The sequence below is a fragment of the Petaurus breviceps genome, unplaced genomic scaffold (assembly GCF_028583685.1).
Source record: "Petaurus breviceps papuanus isolate PSGF00001 unplaced genomic scaffold, PetGlider_PUasm1.0 90734, whole genome shotgun sequence".
Taxonomy (NCBI): domain Eukaryota; kingdom Metazoa; phylum Chordata; class Mammalia; order Diprotodontia; family Petauridae; genus Petaurus; species Petaurus breviceps.
This window is the reverse complement of record NW_027187327.1, coordinates 5,219,428-5,239,685: the sequence shown is the minus strand read 5'-3', so window position 1 is coordinate 5,239,685 and position 20,258 is coordinate 5,219,428. Positions and strand designations below refer to the sequence as shown.

The following is a 20,258-nucleotide window of genomic DNA, read 5'->3' as shown; positions in this document are numbered from 1 at the left end:
AATGCACACGTATGTGAGTGTATTTGTATGTAGCTATGTACACATAAATATATAAAGGTAGTACAGTGGACTGAGTGCCAGTCCTGGAGTCGAGAAGATTCTTCACGAGCTCAAATATAGCCTGAGATGCTAGCTGTTTGATCCTGAGCGAGTCACTTAACCCTATTTGTCTCAGTTTCCTCATCTGTAAAATGAGCTGGAGAAGGAAATGGCAAATCTATCTTTGCCATGAAAACCTCAAATAGGGTCACAAAGAGTCAGACACAACTGAAGTGACTAAACACCACCACCCCAAAACATACCATATATAAAAATTCATTTGAGCATTATTTTATCATACAAGTCTCTCAAATTGCCTAACAGAGTTATTTCTTTTTAATTCATTTGTCTTACCAAACTAATTGGTATTGGAAAGGAGGGAATTTGGACTCTTTAAAAATGGAAATAAAAAAAATCTCTACATAAAAGTCATATTTATAGGGAAAAAACATAGTAATACCTCAATTAACAAACCCCCTCAGAATGAAGATTCTTAAAGTCCAACCTGCTCTATTTTTTTAAAAAGCAAACACCAAAAAAGGGTCTTTTATCTAAAGCTGAGCTGACTGCTTTTGCAGCTCTGTTACAGAAACAGTTAATTGAATAGCTTCCACTTGACAACTTAAGAACCCAGAGTCAGTTCTATATCAAATTAGTCTCCAAAGCTCATCTTCTTCCAGTTTCCTCTCCTCTCTTCATTTCTATCAAACAAATTTCCTATTTTTCAGGTATGCCTTCCTATATTCTCAATCCCTTTTCAACAATCAAAACCTAGATCTAATGAAGAAATTTACATTTTATTTTTAACCTAAACCTAATCATATTAACTTCTGCCAACCAGCATTTTAAGCCTATTATCTCTAACAGAAAAAAAAAAAAAAAGTCTTTTCTCTTTATAAAGAAAATTTTGACATCAGCAAGTACCTAAAGCAAGCACATGTTTAGGGGCAGCGAGGAGAGTGGGAAAGAATTATACTAAATCTAATCTGTTAGTCCTTATCTAATCATAGAAATTTAGGTCTTTTAGAGTTAGAACCCCGGGTTCTTTACCTAGGGTATGTTGATGAATTTCATAAAGCTCATAAAACGGCATTTTATTTTCAGTAACTTCTAACTGAAATTTCCCTCAATCACTGAAAGACAGTACTTTGAGAAGGAGACTATAGACTTTACCACAATATTAAAGTGGTTTATGATACAAAAAAAGGGTTAAGAACTCCAGTTTTGGATAACTTAGATGTTGTTTGGGAGATGACAGTCTATAATCTCTTAATTGCTTGCTACTCTGGCCTGAAGTTGCTAAGGAAAGAAAGGTCTCTTTTTTCTTCTAAGGCTTATATCCCACCTTGCACTGGCATAGTTCCCTTCTTTATAGATTCCCCTTCTTAAATGTATCCCCACTCCCAGTATTTTCACTGTCTGTTCCTCACTTCTGGAATTTTATCCCTCTTTTCTGCCCTTCTGGCTTTCCTGAATTCCTCCAAGTCCCAGCTAAAATCACACATCTACAAAGGTTTTTCTTTTCCCACTTAATGCTAAGGTCTTCCTACTAGGATCATCTCCAATTTATAATGTATATATGTACATCTTGTTGATACATACTTGTTTGCATGTTTCTTTTTCTATTAGACTATGAGTTCCTTGAAAGCAGGGATTCTTTTTCTACCTTCACTTGTATAGAAAAGAATTAATGTTTGTTTGGCTTAAAATAATTTTCTTCTCCTCCTCCTCTTGCATTTTTGCCTTCTATACCATTGGTCCATAGTATATATTGGGGGCATATAACATTACTACAATTTTAGCATTTAGTTTATTATATTATTTTTTATATCATTAAATCTACTCTGCCTGATGACTCAGGATATACATTCTTATTCCTTACATTACTCATCTCCAATAGCTGTCAAACAGGTACATGACTAGAGTATCTTCTGTTTATAGTACAAAGCCATGCAGTTTGATTCCTATGTAAATACATGTACACTAATTTTTAAATATACTTATGTTTTGTGGACTTTCAGCAAGAGCATCTCTTCTATCTATACTCCAAACCTATATTTTCCTGTTTTCTTAAAATAAAACCAAAAAGTACTTAAGTACTGCTGAAACCAAGTAACTAATTTTTCTTACTAAGTCCACAGAACTCAATACAAAATAATAAAGGCAAAGAGACAACAGAAATGACTAAGATGTGCCACACTAGTCAAAATAATAAAAGATACCTTAATAGAGTCAAAATACTTTACAAATCTGCTCAGTTAAATATGTACTAAGGAACTTAGGATCATGGGACTTTTATTACTTTAGAGATAATACAGTACAATCTCATTTTATAGATGAGAAAACTAATAACTGAGAGACCAAAGTCAATGAATCACTATCATGATTTTCAGAAGAAAGTATCTAGGAATACTTTAGGGTTCTCAAAGCCGGGGGAAAAGTTAAGAGTAGGACAGAAGAGAAATTTCACATTCTCCTCCTCCACATGTAGGCTAACTAAAAAGCTATAAAATTAGCAAATACAGGAACATAAAGGTTCCATAAAAAGGACTTAAAATCTACTCACAATACTAGTTTTAAACCAATCGTTTTAATGAAGTTTAAATATAGTGACAACTTGTGGTTAGAATAGTGTATTGGGAAATAAGATTTAAAGTTACATATTCATATCAAAAAGTGGGACCAGAATATTTGAATTGTTTAATTTATTACTCTCACTAATAATAACTACATTAATTCATTTTTGTAATTTATAACAGGAATTATTGCAGAGAGAATGAACCTCTAAAATCAAGAATTAAGAATGTTTTCTCTGTAGTAAACATTTTAAAAGTAAATTCAGGTATCAAAATGATAATATTAAGTTATTTATATAGAAATTTAGGGTTTGCAAAAGCACTTTATATAGTTCTTTCCCCTGTTATTCAAAAATACAGCAAAGTGACTTGGTCAGTGTCACACAATGTCAGAGCCAAGAATTAAACACAGAATTTTTAGTATTTTGAAGTCACAATTTATCTATTTCCCTACAATGGTTTTACAGAAGACATTTTAAAAAGTGATTTGACTAAAATTTGTTTTAAAAGAAATTTTATTAAATATTCTTAACTATTTGCCAATAGCTACTAAATGGCATAATATATTTGGAACTAAAAATAAGCACAATACTTTTCAATATTAAATATCCTTGGGTAATGAACGAAGAACAAAAAATCTTTCTTCCATCAACAGAAAATTTTATCAAACTTTTAAATATTTTTAAGTGACTGTTTTAGATCTTACTTGCCCTTTATAAAAAGTGGTAAAGTAAGATGAAAAAGGAAAAAGCAGCAAAAGGGTAAAGAAAAGGACTTCTAGGCATTTGGGAAGACAAAGTATCTTCAGTCTCAACAAAAATCTCTAAAAATGTTCCTAGCCAAAGTAGGACGCTGTCCTAACTAAAATCACCCTCATATAAAGTAAACATTTAACATGACTGAGATAGAAATCAGACTTGAAATAGACTGAGTGTTCAGGGCTCAATTTTGTTAAATAAGTAGCTGTGAGTGCTAAAAACCACTATATCAAAAGCTTCACTAGTTCATAAATCTATAATTTGAATATGGACATCTTCCTTCCCCTATTGACACACATCTTATGGTGATGACTTTCTTTGAACTTAGGACTGGCTACAGACAAATGTTTGCTTTTTATTTATTAAACAGGATCACAGAATCACAACTGGAAGGAGCTTTAACAGTTCATCTAGTTCAAAATCTTCATTTTATAAAACACATGGTGATTTTCCCCCAGTCCTTCTGTTTCTTTAACAAATCTTTAAAGATTTAAAGGAATCTTTAATAAAGAAGCAGAAATCTTTAAAGATAGAAAATGTTAAAAGATTTCATCTCATTTAACAATAGGTTTACTATAATAATATATATTTAATATATATAATCCGATACCAACATTACCAGTCAAATGTATATGTTTACATACATATATGTGTACACATGTACACAGTATTATTTTAATACACTGTGGAAATTTTATAGGGTAGGATATTAGTGGGACTTTCTTACCTCACAGGAGAAAAAATTATGAGCCTTTCTTCTCTTTGCCACACAGAGGGTCAATCAACAGAGGTAAGCTTGATTATATACCCTCAACATAGGATCTCTATCTTTCTCAACCTTTTAGCTGTGCAATTGTTTAGAAACAATAGATGAAGAACTCAAATCAGGAAAATTCAAATCCAGTTTCATCTACTTACTGGATGTGTGACCCTGGGCAAATCAATTCATCTATACCTGCTTTAGTTTTATCACCTATAAAGTGGTTGTAATATTATCTACCTCATAGGAGGTTGTGAGGATAAAATGAAATAATACTTAATATTTAAGTCCTATATAAATGCTGACTGCTTATTTATTGTATTTTCTTGAGGCTTTCCTGTACCATTTCATTAAAATAAGCACAAGGAAAACTCTGCTAGTGTATACAATGAGTGTAGAAGATAAAAAGAAGAACAGTAGACCCTACATTTAGACCACTGCCTTCTAGGGACACATGGCAACATATTTACAGCAGAAAAGAGGGCCCCCTCTCCCTGTGTATACTATGCTAGAGTAATAATATTAATTATTTTGCTGGAAAACACAGAGGTCTTGGATTTATCCCTAAAATAAGGAGGGAGCTGTTCTGTGAAATAATCAATTAATGTATCTTGTAAATATTATAGTAGTAAATAATCATGGTAAAAATAAAACAGACCACAAATACCCATCTGTTGACATAAACCAAAGGTAAGTGCAACTCAAAGGTAACTGTTTCTCTTTGGAACAGCAACCCTGAGGGTCTTCCCCTCCCAGCTTGATTTTTTTTTCTTTTTTCTAATTAAAGGGGTCATCCCTTGACTCACTTCTCAAAGAGGCCTTTTCACTTAATAGGCGTTACCTCACTCTAAGTTAGTATGTGAAAAGGCCTTAGCCTAAAAGGGTCAGTTTCCCACTATTTCCTTGGTCATCTCCACTCATCCTGACAACTATCTGGTCACTGGATACAGATGACTCTGGAGGAGACACTGAGACTGGTGACCCTGCACAGCAGTGAAATTGAAGCTAACTGCCAGTCATGTCATTTCCCTGATGCCATCGAAAACAAAGGACAAACAAAACAAGTACAACTACTTCCTTCTTTAATACAGTAATACTGAAATTGCTAAGCCAAGAAAACAACAGAATAAGGAAAAGAAAAACAGTAAATGTCTACCTGAATACTTACATTGGGTTTACAAATATGCGTTTGTAAAAATTCTTCCTAACACTTGGGATAAGGGTGGGCAAACTTTTAAGGGCAAAGAGCCACTTTTAGCTAGTATTCGTAAGACCATAAATTTTTTAGCATTATAATACATGTGCACACACAAACATATATCTCATGCACAATGCATATGTTTTGCTTTACAAATTGATGCCACAAAGACTATTATAACTCCCATTCTATAAACGAAGAAACTGAATTTGGGAGACTAGGGCCTGGTCCAGAGAGATGAGATGAAGACTGGGACAGGAATGAAATGTAGGAAGGCAAGCAACAGCAATGGCAAGAAAGACATCCTAGTGAGTGCACTGTTTTGATATAAAACTCGACTTGCATTCAAGGCTAGGCTAGAGATACATGAACCTTTTTCAGTCTAACAAATATTTAAGCGCTTACTATGTGCTAGGTGCTGGAGGCAGAGAAAAGAAAAAGCTTATAGGGAGATAGAACACAGGACAATCTAGAGCTTAAAGTTAATCTCAGAGGCGTTCTAGTTCAAAAACCTCATTTTATAGATAAGAAAACTGAGGCCCTGGGAGAGGTCAAACAGGGAGGAAGAATCAGAGGCAAGATTTCAATCCAGTTCCTCTAACTCTAGAGCCAGTGATATATGAAATAATTTCAAGAGAGAAAAGGCCAAAATAGAGGTTTCACGAAAAGTTTATTTATAAAGGAGGAGACACCTGCATTTTGAAAGAAGACTGGGATTCTACAAGAAATTGCTAAAGATGTAGTGCATTCCATAAATAGGGGGTCACTTGAGCAAAGGCAGATACTAGAGATTTACTCTCATGTATGAGGAAGAGATTTCGCATCAGACTGACTTGAAAGAAGTATACAGAGGTAAACGGCATAAAGTAGATCTGGAAAGGTGAGAAGGAGATTGTTAAGAGCTTTAAATGCCAGGATGATCAGTTTATATTTTATCCTGGAGGTAACACTAGGAGTGAAAGACTTTTGAGCAGGGGAATAACAGGATCAGATATTTTAGGAATACCAGTTTAGTGGCTGTTGGATGGTGAACTGATGAAGGGAAAGTCTAGATGTAGGGAGAAAAATCAGGAACATACAGTAATGGTCTAGTTGAGGAGATGAGGATGAAAAAGCTGGTAGAGACTTTCTTAGTAGAAAAGAGGGCAAGAGCTCTAAGTATGTATTTAAAGAGCCTACTGTGACTTGAGGGTTACCTTGGTTCCAAACTCAACCTACTTTTGCCTTCCATTAACAGTCCTCTATAAAAGCTTGAAATATTAGTTTGAAAATGGCTGACTCAAACCTTATCAACTTATCATATAATATGAAAGGCATAATCATCTTGTCATTTTAAAATGAATTAACCTCTATATCTTAGAACATTTTTTGTCCCTAACTATCTCACTAGCAGGAAATAACTTCATTGTGCTTAATGGTCACAAACAAGAATTCATTAGTGGGCAGTTGTTTTTCAAGGCCATTATACTACCCAAATATCCAAGCCAAACTTTCTTTTTATGAAATTATTTTGTCAATTATATTCAGCCACAGTATCTTACAATACATTTTTTATATTATTGTTTTAGTTAATGTAATTAAAAATTCTTTTGTCATGAAGCTAAGAATAGAAAATAGAATATTTTCCTTCACTTTCAATGAAGGAAAAGATTTCTTAAAATTGAAGAAGTAGAAAAAGGAATACTAGGTTTAAAAATGTGATTTAACTATGAAAAGAACTTGTTTAAAATCCCAATGGAGGTATGCTTTCCACATTGGTACAGAGAACGGTGGAGATTTGTTGTATAAAAATATATATAAATGGAACCCACACTGAACCAAAAATATTTAAATAAGAAATTAACCTGAAATCTGGGGGGAAAGCTCCCAACTTGAGGAAGTACAAAACATGCCTATATGTGGTTTAAAAATAACTATCTACTACATTGAAGTTTAACATAATTAAAAAGTAACTGGTCCTTAAGCAGTCAAAATTTGATTTTCTAATGATTATATTAGAAAATTTTAAAAAATATTCTGATTACAAATTTTAAGTATTCTATTGTTGTTCAATCACTTTTCAGTCATATCTGATTCTTCATGACACCATTTAGGGTTTTCTTGGCAAAGATACTTTGCCATTTCCTTCTCCAATGGATTAAGGAAAACACTATTAAGTGACTTGCCCAGGGTCACACAGCTAATATCTGAGGTAAGATTTGAACTCAGGAACAAGTCTTCCTGACTCCAGGCCTATTACTCTATCACTGTGCCACCTAGCTGCCCTATTACATTTCTAATAAGCACTCACTACAATTAGAACCTCCCTCCCTTTCTCTCTCTCTCTCTCACATTCTATTTCTATGTCTCGAAATTCTCCAAACTTATTTTTTTACTCACATTCAAGAAATGCTCGCCCCTACCCCAAATGATGGCACTTATGTATAATGTAGTTGCATACTTTAATACTTCTATGATCCATGATTTTTTAAGTGTGAGTACCACCCACTGATACAGATTGCAAACCCTATGAAACTCAACAGTCACGGAAAGTAGCTCCAACCAAATAATTGTCACCCTGAAGTCAACCTAATGAAAAGTTTTTAGCTAAGCTGATCTTTGAATATTAGACATAATCACAAAGTCATAAAAAAAAGTCCTTCCCTCTTGGTAAGATATGCCAGAGCTTGCATTCTAATGACATGACTTAAGTGCATACAGGTATTTTAGACTCCTGGGTTTAAGACTAGGAGCCAGCAGCATAATACAGACTGAATTTGTTGTTGGATTTGGAAACATAGAAAACCTGGGAGATTCAACTTCCATAGGTGAAATTCACTAGCTGTTTAACTGTAGGTAAGTCACTTAACTTCTCATTGCCTCAGTTATCTCATCTACAGTGTAGAAGTAACAAGAACAGTAGGTCCCTAACAGAGTTGTTATGAGGCTCTAATGAGAAAATTAAAATAAAATATTGTGCATTGAGCAAACCTTCAAACAATATATACACTGCAATTATTGTCATTCAGTAGAATGTAAGCTCTTGAGGGCTAAATTGGTTTCCTTTTCGAAGTTCTGGACCCAGCACCTAATAATGTCTTATATACAATTATGTGTTTATTATTTGTTGAGTGAACACTGAAAACTAAACTACTAACCACAACATATAGGCATAGTACAAAATGCTTTGAGTAAATAAATTTGAGACACAAAAATTTTAATTTAAATTTTCCACAACAAAGTTTTCAGCACTAAGATGAAAACAAACACCTTTATTTACTGAAGTGGAAAATGTTCAAGTAAAGATTTGGAGTCAAAACACTCCAGGAAAAAATCCTCACTAACTAGTATTTAACATGTATATTTCTTTTATAAAAGTTATTTTAAATACTTCAAAAATATTGGGGCCTAAAAATGTATCTGTTTTTTTTATGGGCCAATTTCAAATGAAATTCTTTTGCACTATGTAGAATGCCAGTAGTTAGAAAACACTGAAATCTTAAATATGATATATGCATATGCATACATATATACATAAATATATAAAAATGTAAGGCATAGACAATTACCATGTTGAAATAAGAACGAATTTTGACTCCTCTAGCAAGGTCCCACACTATCACATTTCCATCATGGCCAGCAGAAAAAAGAACTCTAGGGTCAAATGGGTGTGGTTCAAGAACAAATACTTCATCTTCATGGCCCTGAAAAATGTATTTTTCAAGATAAAACCACTTACAATAAAGCAAAATTAACAATGTAACACTAATACAGCAAATATTTTAGAATACTTCCAGAAATTACTTTACCTTGATAAATTTCTTCAAATTTACTTGGTAAAATAAATACCTCAAATACTAAGCTATCAATCAATCAAGATTTATTAAGTACCTACTATGTGCCAGATACCATGCTTAAGTCCTAGGGATACAAAAAGAGAAAAAAGATAGCCTCTGTCCTCAAAGAAATTATAGTCTAATGGAGGAAACAACATGCAAACACACACACAGATAGAACAATTCTATGTTAAAACTGAAAAGGAAGTAATTAACAGAAGGAAGGCGCTAGAATTAGAATTAAAACTAAACTAAGACGATAAAAATGTTCAAAGTCAGGTATCACATGGTAATGTAGGGCAGTAGTGTCAAACTCAAACAGAAACAGCAGCCACTAAATCGTACATAAGATCCCTGCAGACACATATTTATTGACTTAGAAACTACATATTAGCAATATCTGTTTTATTTTATTTATTTTGTTAAATATTTCAGAATTACATCTTAATCTGGTTTAGCCACATTTGGGAGTGGCGTGGACCTCATGTTTGACATTTCCCATGTAGGTGTAGTGTAGTGTTCTTCCAAATCAACCAACAGCTGGATTCAACAGCAACACATCAAAAAAGGGTTTACTCCCTTCAAAGTTTCAATTCCCAATCCTGTCTTTAGAAGTTCTGGGTAAAAAGACATGTGTTTATTACTACAATCCCTTTGTTTCCTTGTTATATTTTGAAATTAGTTCAATATAAAGCTAACTTAACAGTTATCTATTAATATTAACTAAGTCTACCAAATTAAAATTAAAAGATTTTTTCTTACCATGAGTACATGAATAAGTTGACCAGTATAAGAATTCCAGACTTTCAAGGTCATATTATTAACAGCAGTTATAACAGTATTGTCATGACGGTCCCATGCTACCATAGTTACTTTCAGTTTTGTGATTTTGTCTTCTACTCCTTGAAGGTTTTGTCTGAAAGTAACAAAAACATTATTTTGACCAAATGTTTTATGATAGGTAAAATGCTGGTATCACAGAAATCTGAATAAATTTTAGTTTTGTTATTAACAAAAATGAATCCTATTATTTTAATAGCATTAATGTTGAAGAAAAATAGCTACTTTGATTTAAATTCAGAAAACTAGAATCATAGTTCAGCTCTACCACTGACTTTACGACCCAGAGACAATTTCTTGTCTGCCTCATCTGCCACCCCGAACCCCCAAAGAAAAGCTGTAAGATGCTAAACATAAGCAAGAACACTTAAGAATGGGATAAAAAAAATCCCATTGGCTTATATCATAACTATCCCAGTATTTTGAATGGATCAGTTTTAAAGGATTCCCACAGATCAAAGAAAAAACAGTGAAATTTTCACTTCAGAGGTTATTGTAATAACTTTTGTTGAGAGGTAATGTGGGCCTGAATCATGGTGGTAGCTGTGTGAATGGAAAGGCCCAGATGGAACAGATATGAAGGTAGAAATGCAAGATTTGGAATTTTATTGATATGTGGGGCAAAATCACTAGTTCTAAGTTTTAGAACTAGAAGAAACCTTAAACATCATTGAATCAAACCTTCGAATTTTAGGAATGAGAAAATCAGAGACTAAGGAAATTTAAGTGACTTAGTCATATAAGTAGTAAGTGGCAAAGCTGGAATTCACACCCACACACCAAATCCAGATGCAGCTTTCTCTTCACTTCATCATTTGATGATATCGTTCAGTCACGCCTAACTCTTTGTGACCCCATGAAACCTACCATCCATGGGGCATTCTTGGCAAAGATACTGGATTTTGACAATTCTTTTTCAGTAGATTAAAGCAAACAGAAGTTAAGTGATTTGTCTAAGTTCACACAGGTATTAACTGCCTCAGGATAGATTTGAAGTCAAGTCTTTGAGACCCAAGGCTCCATCCATTGAGCCACTTAGCTACCTCTCCATCATACATACACCTGATCAAGAATCCCTACTACACTGCTAACAAGTGGTTATCTAGTTTCTGAGTGAAAATGTCCATTATGCTCTACTGTGTATTTCTATATCCCATACCACTTTTTGCCAACTTTGTCACAATGGTTTTTTTGCATCAATCCCAGCATTACATACGAAATCTACCCTAACCAGTAATATATCTGAATGACCAATACCCTAAGCAATTTTTCAAGTTTGATATCTTACCCTGCTGGACGAGTAGCCATATCTAATAAAATACTCTTCCATTCTTTTCTCTTAAATTGCCAAATTCGGGCTGTTCCATCACGACTCCCACTTACAAACCTAGTAAGAGGAAAAATACAAATAGCTTTAAGTATTTATTTTCCTTGACACTATTCTATATTCCATACACATGTCTCTTCATATACCTACATTTATAACACCAAATTAAAACGCACTCTTAAAAATAGTTCCCTTAACTTTTGAAAATTATTAATACTCAACATTTGCCTTCCTAACTTTTAATGTGAATTTACTAGCACCAGTAATCAGCACTGAAAAATCAAGCTTAAAAGGTGGTTTGGCACCATTTTCCAGTATTCTATAATACCAGATGCAGCAAGCAACTCAGTTCTGCACCAAATCCTCTGTAGTTACTGGGGTCTGAAATAAATGTGCAATACTATATCCCTTCATCCCTTCCTTCCAATAAAGAATACAGGAGTAAATATTACATTGTAACTATGGGTTTTCAAATAATATGCAAAGTGTTTCATTTACAGGCAATATATAGAGGTAAGACTCAAATCTCTGTAAAATAATGTTGAAAATGAATACTTTTTCCCCAACATAATCTAACTGTAGACACATTTGTAAGGATATACATCTTCCCAAATTTCAGTATAACTTTATGTATGTGCACACACACATAATTGTTTATTATATAAACAGAGACTATTAACATTATTTCTTATACAAAGAAAAAAAGTTTGTTTTGCTTAATATTTAACAATAAAAAATTTAACTATTTTTTCTTTTTCTATTTTGAACCTGTGATGTCATCAAGATTAGGTATATCCAGGGTAGAAATTCCATTCACTAATGCAGATCCCTAACTCATAAGCAATTTAATCTTTATAATTTTTCTAGTGCTGCAAATAACCGCCTTCATTTGTTAATGCCACTCATTCTGATATACCTAAGCATCAAGTAACTAATTTCAAAGGAGCTTTAAAGCTATTGGGGTTCTTTCTGTTTATACAGTTTCACAGTTTAAAAAGCTAAGAACCTATTCTTTGAAAAAAAATATAAATGATAATTTTCTTACCTGCTACTAGTGTTTGAAAACTGGATGCTATCAACTTTGTCCTTTAAATAAATGAAAGGAAAAAAGAGCTGAATGTAATTGTCAAAGTAATTTTAATTAGATAAGGTAATTCTCTCAAGTAATACTTACAGTATGAAATTCCAGTTCTGATATCTTCTCTGGCTGACCTGATCCAAAAAAATAAACTCTAATAATATGATCAGTACTTCCTGTGGCCAGAAACATTCCACCTATGAAAGGATACAGCAAACACTTTAATGTAGTTTCACAACCTTTAATAGTTAAGATTCTAAAATACTGCTAACATCATCACAATTTCTATCATGAGACTAAATTTAAAATCTAAATATATTCATTTTCTTTCTGAACACAATACTTAATGAACTTTTCAAAATTTAATATATTACTTACAGAGCAAATGGTAAAAAAGATTAAAAATATTTTATTATCACTATATAAGTGAAATTCAAATTGCAATTTAAATGTACACTATTATCATGTTAAAGTTAAAAGCCAGACAAATAATTTTAAACAGTACTGAGAAATTGTCATAGTAGCTGGAAAATACCTAAAACTTTTGTATCAGATGAAAGTTAAAATATCTAAGAAAAGCAATATTAGTATCACCCTCACCTTTCTTCTAGTTATTCATAGGATCATAAATTTATAACTCTAAAAGGGTGATTTCAGGCCATCAAGTCTAAGCTCCCTTATTTTACAGATCAGGAAACTTAAGACTCAGGGAGGTTTAATGATTTCCTCAAGATCACACAGGTGGTAGATGGCAGAGCCATGAATTGAGGTCCTCTGCCTCCATATCTAGCAACTCTTTCTGTAACACATTGCCAGTGATACTGGACTTTTACTCTGACATGTACTGTGTCCCTAGTTGTAGTAATAAAAGAATCTTGTTGATTCTAGGCTAATTAGAAGAATAAAGTAGAATTACAAGCAGATTCTAAAATCATAAAGTAAAACTTTCTTTACGTCAGTTAACGCTTTTATCTCTAAGTCCCATCTCTAAAATCTCTAAATTCTGACTTCTCTTAAATATGGCTATTTAAACTGAAGTGTGAACTTCACAACACAGATTATATCTTGTACTACAAAATGCCTAAGTCTAAAGGGGGATGCAAAAAATTAGTGCATGGCAACTGGAATACCTCCCAATGAATTATAAATATCTTTATTATTTAGTTACAAGGCATTTCCAAAGTTCATAAGAATTCAGTCTCTATGTTTAAATTCTTTTCTTCTAATACAAATGGTGTTACAGACACCTTGATTTGAACTTTGTGAATGCCTTTTCTCTATAATAGTCCTCTTAGCTAAGAATCACAATAATCTAATTAACTAACTTGGATTAGAAAAAAACCCAAAAATGTCCTGAATTCTTTTGCATCCTTCTCAGTTGTTCTCTAATCTCTTTCCTCCACCCCAAAAGGGAAAATAATAACATTTTTACTTAGCATGTATTTCATTACAAATTCTGTTTAAAAACAAAAAATTTTAAATAGAAAAGAGTGGGAGGGAAAGATAAACAAGAGAAAAAAAATCCTACCAGCACTAAAAGAAGAACAGATCATTTGGACTCCAGGTCGAGGACGTTCTGTAAATTTTGTGGGTCTTTGACTACAATGTAAAAAAATAAACAATTAAAATTATCACCCTAAAGGGATCAGTACTACCAGAAATAGTCTTAGGTTTCAAAATGAATACAAAAGGACAGAAATTAAACAAGAAGTAACAGATGGCTGCCCATCTATAAACAATTTAGAATCATTATGTTTCATGATTGGATTTTGTGGAAATCCTACCATTGATGTTTTTAGGAATTCCTGATTACGAAGTAAATTTTGCCATAATCACTCCACCAAGAATGACTCCAAGGTCATTGGCACAGTAGACACATAATTATTGGTTACACTCACTTTTAATCAAATTTGACAGGTTCTGAGTATGCCATATGGCACAACAGTGTAACACAGTAATGCAACAGGAAAACTACCATTTGTAAAATGGAAAAGGCTATTTAAAAAGACTTCCTTTTTTATTTTCTTTTTTTTTTGTCAGAGGGGGAGCAGAGGGAAGAGAAGAGAATGCTAATGATAGGACTACCTCCCCCCAAAAAAATTTAGAAAAAAAGATCCTTGAAACTTTCCTTTTTTAAATGCACAGAATACAACACAAGGAAATCCAGAAGGAAATAGACAAGCAGGCAGTTTTGAAAGTAACAAGTTGAATTTACTATGTACTTTAAAAAAATAATAAAAGCTAGACAGAAGAAATACATGTTTTCACATAGGTGGGTACACACACATATATATGTATAAACATACATCTCTCCATATTCTTTTTCTGTTCTACTTTATAGATGAAAGTAACGACTACTTCTACTACTAACATTTATTATCTCATTTTATCCTCATAACAATCCTGGGAGGTAGGTGCTACTATTATCCTTATTTTTATAGATGAGAAAACTGATGTTAAATAACTTGCCAAGAGTCACACAGCTAATTAAGTGTATAAGGCAGTATTTGAATGCAGGTCTTTCTGAGTCCATTAAATGGCACTCTATCTACTGTACCACCTAGTTGCACTTTTTGGAATTGGTTAAATTAGGAATGAAAAATAATTTTAAGACTACCTTTAATTAAAGGCCTTTTCTTCTAGTCATCAAAAGATCACAGATTTAATTCTAGAAGGAACTATACAGGTCATGTATTCCAAATCCTTTGCTTTATGGATCAGGAAACTGAGGATTAGAGAGGTTAAGTAACTTGCCAAAGGTAACACAGGTTTTAAGTAGAAGGGTCACATTAGGAACAAATTTTATATTAGATACTACAAAATGTGCTGTTAATATTAGAAATGAATTTATTTTTTTTTTAGAAATGAATTAAAGTATCAAAAAGCAGATACTATAACTATGTCACCAATAAACCAAAACATACCTACTGAATAGCAAAAAAACAAGATTTAATTTAAACTTACTACATGGAAATTGTCCTACTCAAAGTCTAAAAACTTACCCTCACTGCAGTAGTTCTTAGATCCATGGAAAGACTAAGGAGTTATTTTAATGATTCACAAATCATAAAGCAAGTATGAGGTAGCTAGATGAACAGTGGATGAAGCACTAGGTCTGAAGGAAGACTCGGCTTTATGAGTTCAAATCCTGCCTCAAACACTAGCTGTGTGACCCTAGGCAAATCACTTAATCCTGTTTGCCTCAGTTTATTCAACTGTAAAATGAGCTGGAGAAGGAAATGGCAAACTGCTCCAATAACTTTGCCAAGAAAACCCCAAAAAGGGTCATAAAGAGTTGGACACTGAAAAAATAAGAGACTTAATAACAACAAAGCAAATATACCTCTGTAAGTGGATAAAATGCTATGCTTTATAATGTTACCAGTTATTAAATTTTATTTTTATTCAGAATTTAACCAATACCAAAAAATTTTTCCATATTTACTGCAGATAAAAAAAAGAGGCTATCATGGAAAAAACCTCCATTACATACAACTTAAATTTATTTTTGAAATACAACATATATTCAACATGTTATTTTCAAAACTCTATTTTCCCCTCTCAACTACCTTTAGTTTTCTTCTGTGATTGAAAAAAAATACTTCAGATAACCCTCTTTTTTTCTTTTTCTATTTTGCAACTCTCTTTGGCCATACTGTCCCTCACCAAATCCTATCCCCTAAATATAAAAACACAATCATTGTAATAAATTAAGCATAATCAACATATTACTGTTGCAAATGAAGTAGATCTTATTTTGAATACTAAAATATGAATTAATTTAAAATATTACTAACTTCAAACTGGTGCCACTGCATAATTTTTCTTACCCCAAAATTAACCATACTACAGTTACTATATGAATCATGTGGTAGGTCTATTAATTTTTTTTTGCAAATCTAGAAATGCATGAGAATCATTAGTCTATTGTATAAACTGAAACCTTGTCAAGAATTATCTGCCTTCAAATTTAATTTGTTATAATCATATCCTTTTGCACTATGCATTTTATTACAAGTAATAAGACTTTCTCATATCAAAAAAAGGGAAAGAATTTAAAACTGTCTTACTGAAATTTAACAAAATTAAATTTTTAAAATGGTATTTAGTCCAACATACATATACTAACTGTTAAAATAATTTTGAAACTCTCCTTAAAGCTTTTCTTATAAATACATGAAACAAAAAATGTTCTTTTAAAGGATACATAAAATTTAATCACTTCAAGCTGCTTCTTCAATCAGAAATTATCCATTATATACCTATGCCATTCAAATTAATGTTTTATTTACTGCAATATTTGAAAATATCACTGAAGTGACAGTTTCCTAAAAATTTTTCTGTGCTCTGAACACTGAATGAAATAGACTATAGGTCCAAAATAAAATATTCTACGATAACGATAATTTTTTTAGTATAAATCAGATTGAGGACACTCATAAGCCATTAGTAATAATGCTCTAAAATAAAAAGATGAAAGAAAACAAATATTTAAGAAAATTTTAACAAATTCACAATTTTATTTCCTTAATATTTACTTTCTTATTACTATATGTGAACTAACACATACAAGGTTAAAGAATCGGAAACTGCCAAGATTCATATATAAAAATTAGTTTTCTCATGACAAAAACTAATCTACTTTGGTGGTAGTGGGGATACATTAACTCTCAAGTTATATACTGTAAATTCAGACTCTCATAACACAACAAGCAAAACAACAAGTCCTTATCACCCATCTTTTGATTGAAATTTGAGAAGAATGAATGTAAAGGCATTTATGAAATGCTTTCTTTGCGCCAAGCACTACAGTAAGAGGTTTGGGAATCAAGCATCATATAGATGTTTATTCAAGTTAGAGTATAAATAATTCTAGTTGATTCAATTCAGTAGATATTAAAAAGGGATTTTATGTTTTTTTCCAGGATTCATATTCTTCTCTCCCTGATCTAGCTGGGCCTGGGTCTGCTTCCTTCAAGTCAGGGTATTCTTGAAGCAATTTCCAAACCAATCAGCTAGTTTGAGGCTAGAATTCCCTAACCTCCACATTGCCAGGCAGGAAGTATTGCCTAGTAAAAAAAAATAGTGAACAGTGGTTTTTTAATCACCTGTTTAGCCAATTATCTATTTTACTGTTTCCTTCAGTTAGTGTGGATGACAGTTGACCTAGTCACTTTCCAAAACGATAAAACATTATATTTATCCTGATTTCTCCCATACCCACAAAACAAAAAAGGTTAGTTTCTATTTAGTAATTAGATGCACCACTTATCTGGGAAATCTCTGGAAATCAAAACTACAAAAACAAGAAGGAAAAACAGCTACCACCATTTTTCTCAAAAATGACACCCTCAGGCCAGAATCTATTGACTTGTTATTGTGCAGAAATTTAATAGCTTATTTAGCAAGCTTGATTAGCTGGTTTCCTGAGGCAACTTTCTATTTTTTCCCAAGTTACATACTACATGTGTATTGCTGAAGTAAATAACTGTTGGTAGAATAAATAAAAATATATAATAGATTAAGGAGAAATAAGATGGCAGAAAATATCAACCATAAAAATTGTAGCAATCTAAAGTTATTTAGCATGTAGGAACAAGGAGCCTTAAACACCTCAATTGTCTCAGAGAACAGTACAATACGCTATTAAAAAGAAGGGTTCTGAGGCAACTAGAAAAGGTGAAAAATACATTTAATATTATCTTATTGTTTTTTTAAAAAACAAATACAGAAAAAAGAGTCATTTAAAATGGCTAAAATTCTTTTTAGTGCTTCAAAGAAAAACCTGGAAAATTTTCTCATGTGGGGTACCTCATTCCCTAATGATACCAGATAAATGAGGATAATGGGTCTAAGTTATAAGAACCTTCATACATCTGAAAAACAAACTTTAGGAAGATAGAAAGTTACTTAGAGGGGAGGCTAACTGGTGCAGTGAAAAGAGCACTAGCCTTAGGAGTCAGGAGGACCTGAGTTCAAATCCAGCCTCAGACATGTAACATAAAACTAGCCGTGTGACCTTGGGCAAGTCACTTAACCCCAATTGCCCTGCCTTCCCCCCTCCAAAAAGGGGGGGAAAAAATAAAGTTACTTAGAGAAATAATTGTGATAAGGAAAATCAAAATGAGGAAAAACTAACATTCTAACTTTTATTTTTTTAAGACCATATCTTCTATTGACTTTTGGACACTAGCCATTATCCTTACACTCACTCATTAGTCTAATTTTCTATTTCAACTTTTAATGGAAGTCTCCATAAAGTTTTATAAAGACTTCAGGAGCAGAATGCCAACAAGCTCCCTGAAGGCATAAAATGTGTCTTTATCCTTCTTTCATTCCAACACCTAGCACAATGAGTTATACAGATAAAGGGCACAATTGCACATTTTTAAAATTATGGATTTCTACCACAGACATCATTAAAATTAAATTCTTTTCTCCCAATAAAATTGAGATTCATGTTTAATTTATCATGATTTTGAACATAACACATTACTCAATCTGATATGGTTGACAGTTAACTCTTCCACATCAAGACTTTCCGTTTTGATATATTGCAGGTCAGCATAAGAAATTAAATTGAATTATTTTTTGGAGTTTTGCAGAAGCTGGTGACATAGAAAAAACTTAGAAATGCACAAAATATATGTATATCATACATTGTACAGTATCAACATATTTTATCTTGTAATACCCTAATTCAGACTTCTCTGGTATGAAAGCAGAGTGAAAAAATTTTACACATATTTTCTAGATCAAGGGGATGCCATGCCCCTAACCCCCCGATGTGGAAGGGATAACTATAGTATATCTTGGTCTTCTGAATAGTTTGGAAGCAATATATTGGGTTTAAGATGGAAGTGATAATGTGCTGGGATGGTCAGCTTTTATACTCCAATTCCATAAATTTCATTAAGGCTACTTATGATAGTTGTTGGGTCTCATAGGTGCTTCACTTTGTACTACTTTTAAATGGTCACAAACTGCTGATGTTAATTTATCTTGAAATTTTGTATATTATTTATTTGAAGAACAGGGAAGCACTTGTTTAGATATAACAGTTAATCTCTATAAGGACCTATAACTTGTTCCATGGTGGCAAAATAGTCACCTCTCTCTAACACTGAATCTATTCCACAATCCTATTCTAACCAAAAGAAATATTCAACAAAGAGGCACTCTATTTACAATAGGAAAAAGAACAAAGAAAATAATATTTTCACCCTGCTTTAGTGAAATCAGGCATCTTAGGAAATACTGCCCTAACAGTTTCTCTAAATCAGAACTAAATATCAGAACGCCTACATTTAACAATAGAATCATCTAGTTTGATACTTCCTAAAGTGCAGTTAGAACTATTTTACACTGAGTTCTAAAGAGATAACATGAAAGAGAAAGACTAGAAAATAACTGGAAAAAGAATAAAGCATCAAATAATGTAAAAATGATGAAACTCTGGCTGTGAACCATGAAATAAAAACCAGGATTTATTTAAGAAAAAGAGAAAAAGGAACAAAGGTCCATATTACTACTTGGACAAAATTTTAATTTACTCAAATGCCAGTTTTTGGCAGAGGGAAAAGAATTATTTTTATAGTACTTTAAAATACTTTTAAAAATGCAAGCAATAAACAAAATAAGTAATTTCTATTGTACATTTTTTAAAAAACTGACTTTATTTTAAGGGTTCCAGCATCCCATAGCCAAAAACATATTGTGCCATCTGCCCCTGTAGAAGAGAGATATCTCTTTGAGCCACTGCATAATGGAGAAAACTGAAAAACAAGAACAGAAAGAAAAAAATCTTTATACAAACATAACACTTTCTGCAAATTATAAAATTTATAATTGCACTGTTTGTTACCTT

General features: G+C 32.5%; 1 protein-coding gene across 1 annotated transcript in view; it reads right to left on the bottom strand.

The window, feature by feature from the left end:
* Positions 1 to 20,258, bottom strand: part of PHIP (pleckstrin homology domain interacting protein) — a gene marked incomplete at its 5' end in the record, with an annotated part of 195,766 nt that overhangs the window by 111,809 nt on the left and 63,699 nt on the right. The window contains 7 exons of the mRNA XM_069067044.1: positions 8,880 to 9,014; positions 9,909 to 10,062; positions 11,275 to 11,373; positions 12,359 to 12,399; positions 12,488 to 12,588; positions 13,920 to 13,990; positions 20,066 to 20,166. Of these exons, the coding sequence (XP_068923145.1) occupies positions 8,880 to 9,014; positions 9,909 to 10,062; positions 11,275 to 11,373; positions 12,359 to 12,399; positions 12,488 to 12,588; positions 13,920 to 13,990; positions 20,066 to 20,166 (702 nt within the window). The remainder of the gene's footprint in view (positions 1 to 8,879; positions 9,015 to 9,908; positions 10,063 to 11,274; positions 11,374 to 12,358; positions 12,400 to 12,487; positions 12,589 to 13,919; positions 13,991 to 20,065; positions 20,167 to 20,258) is intronic.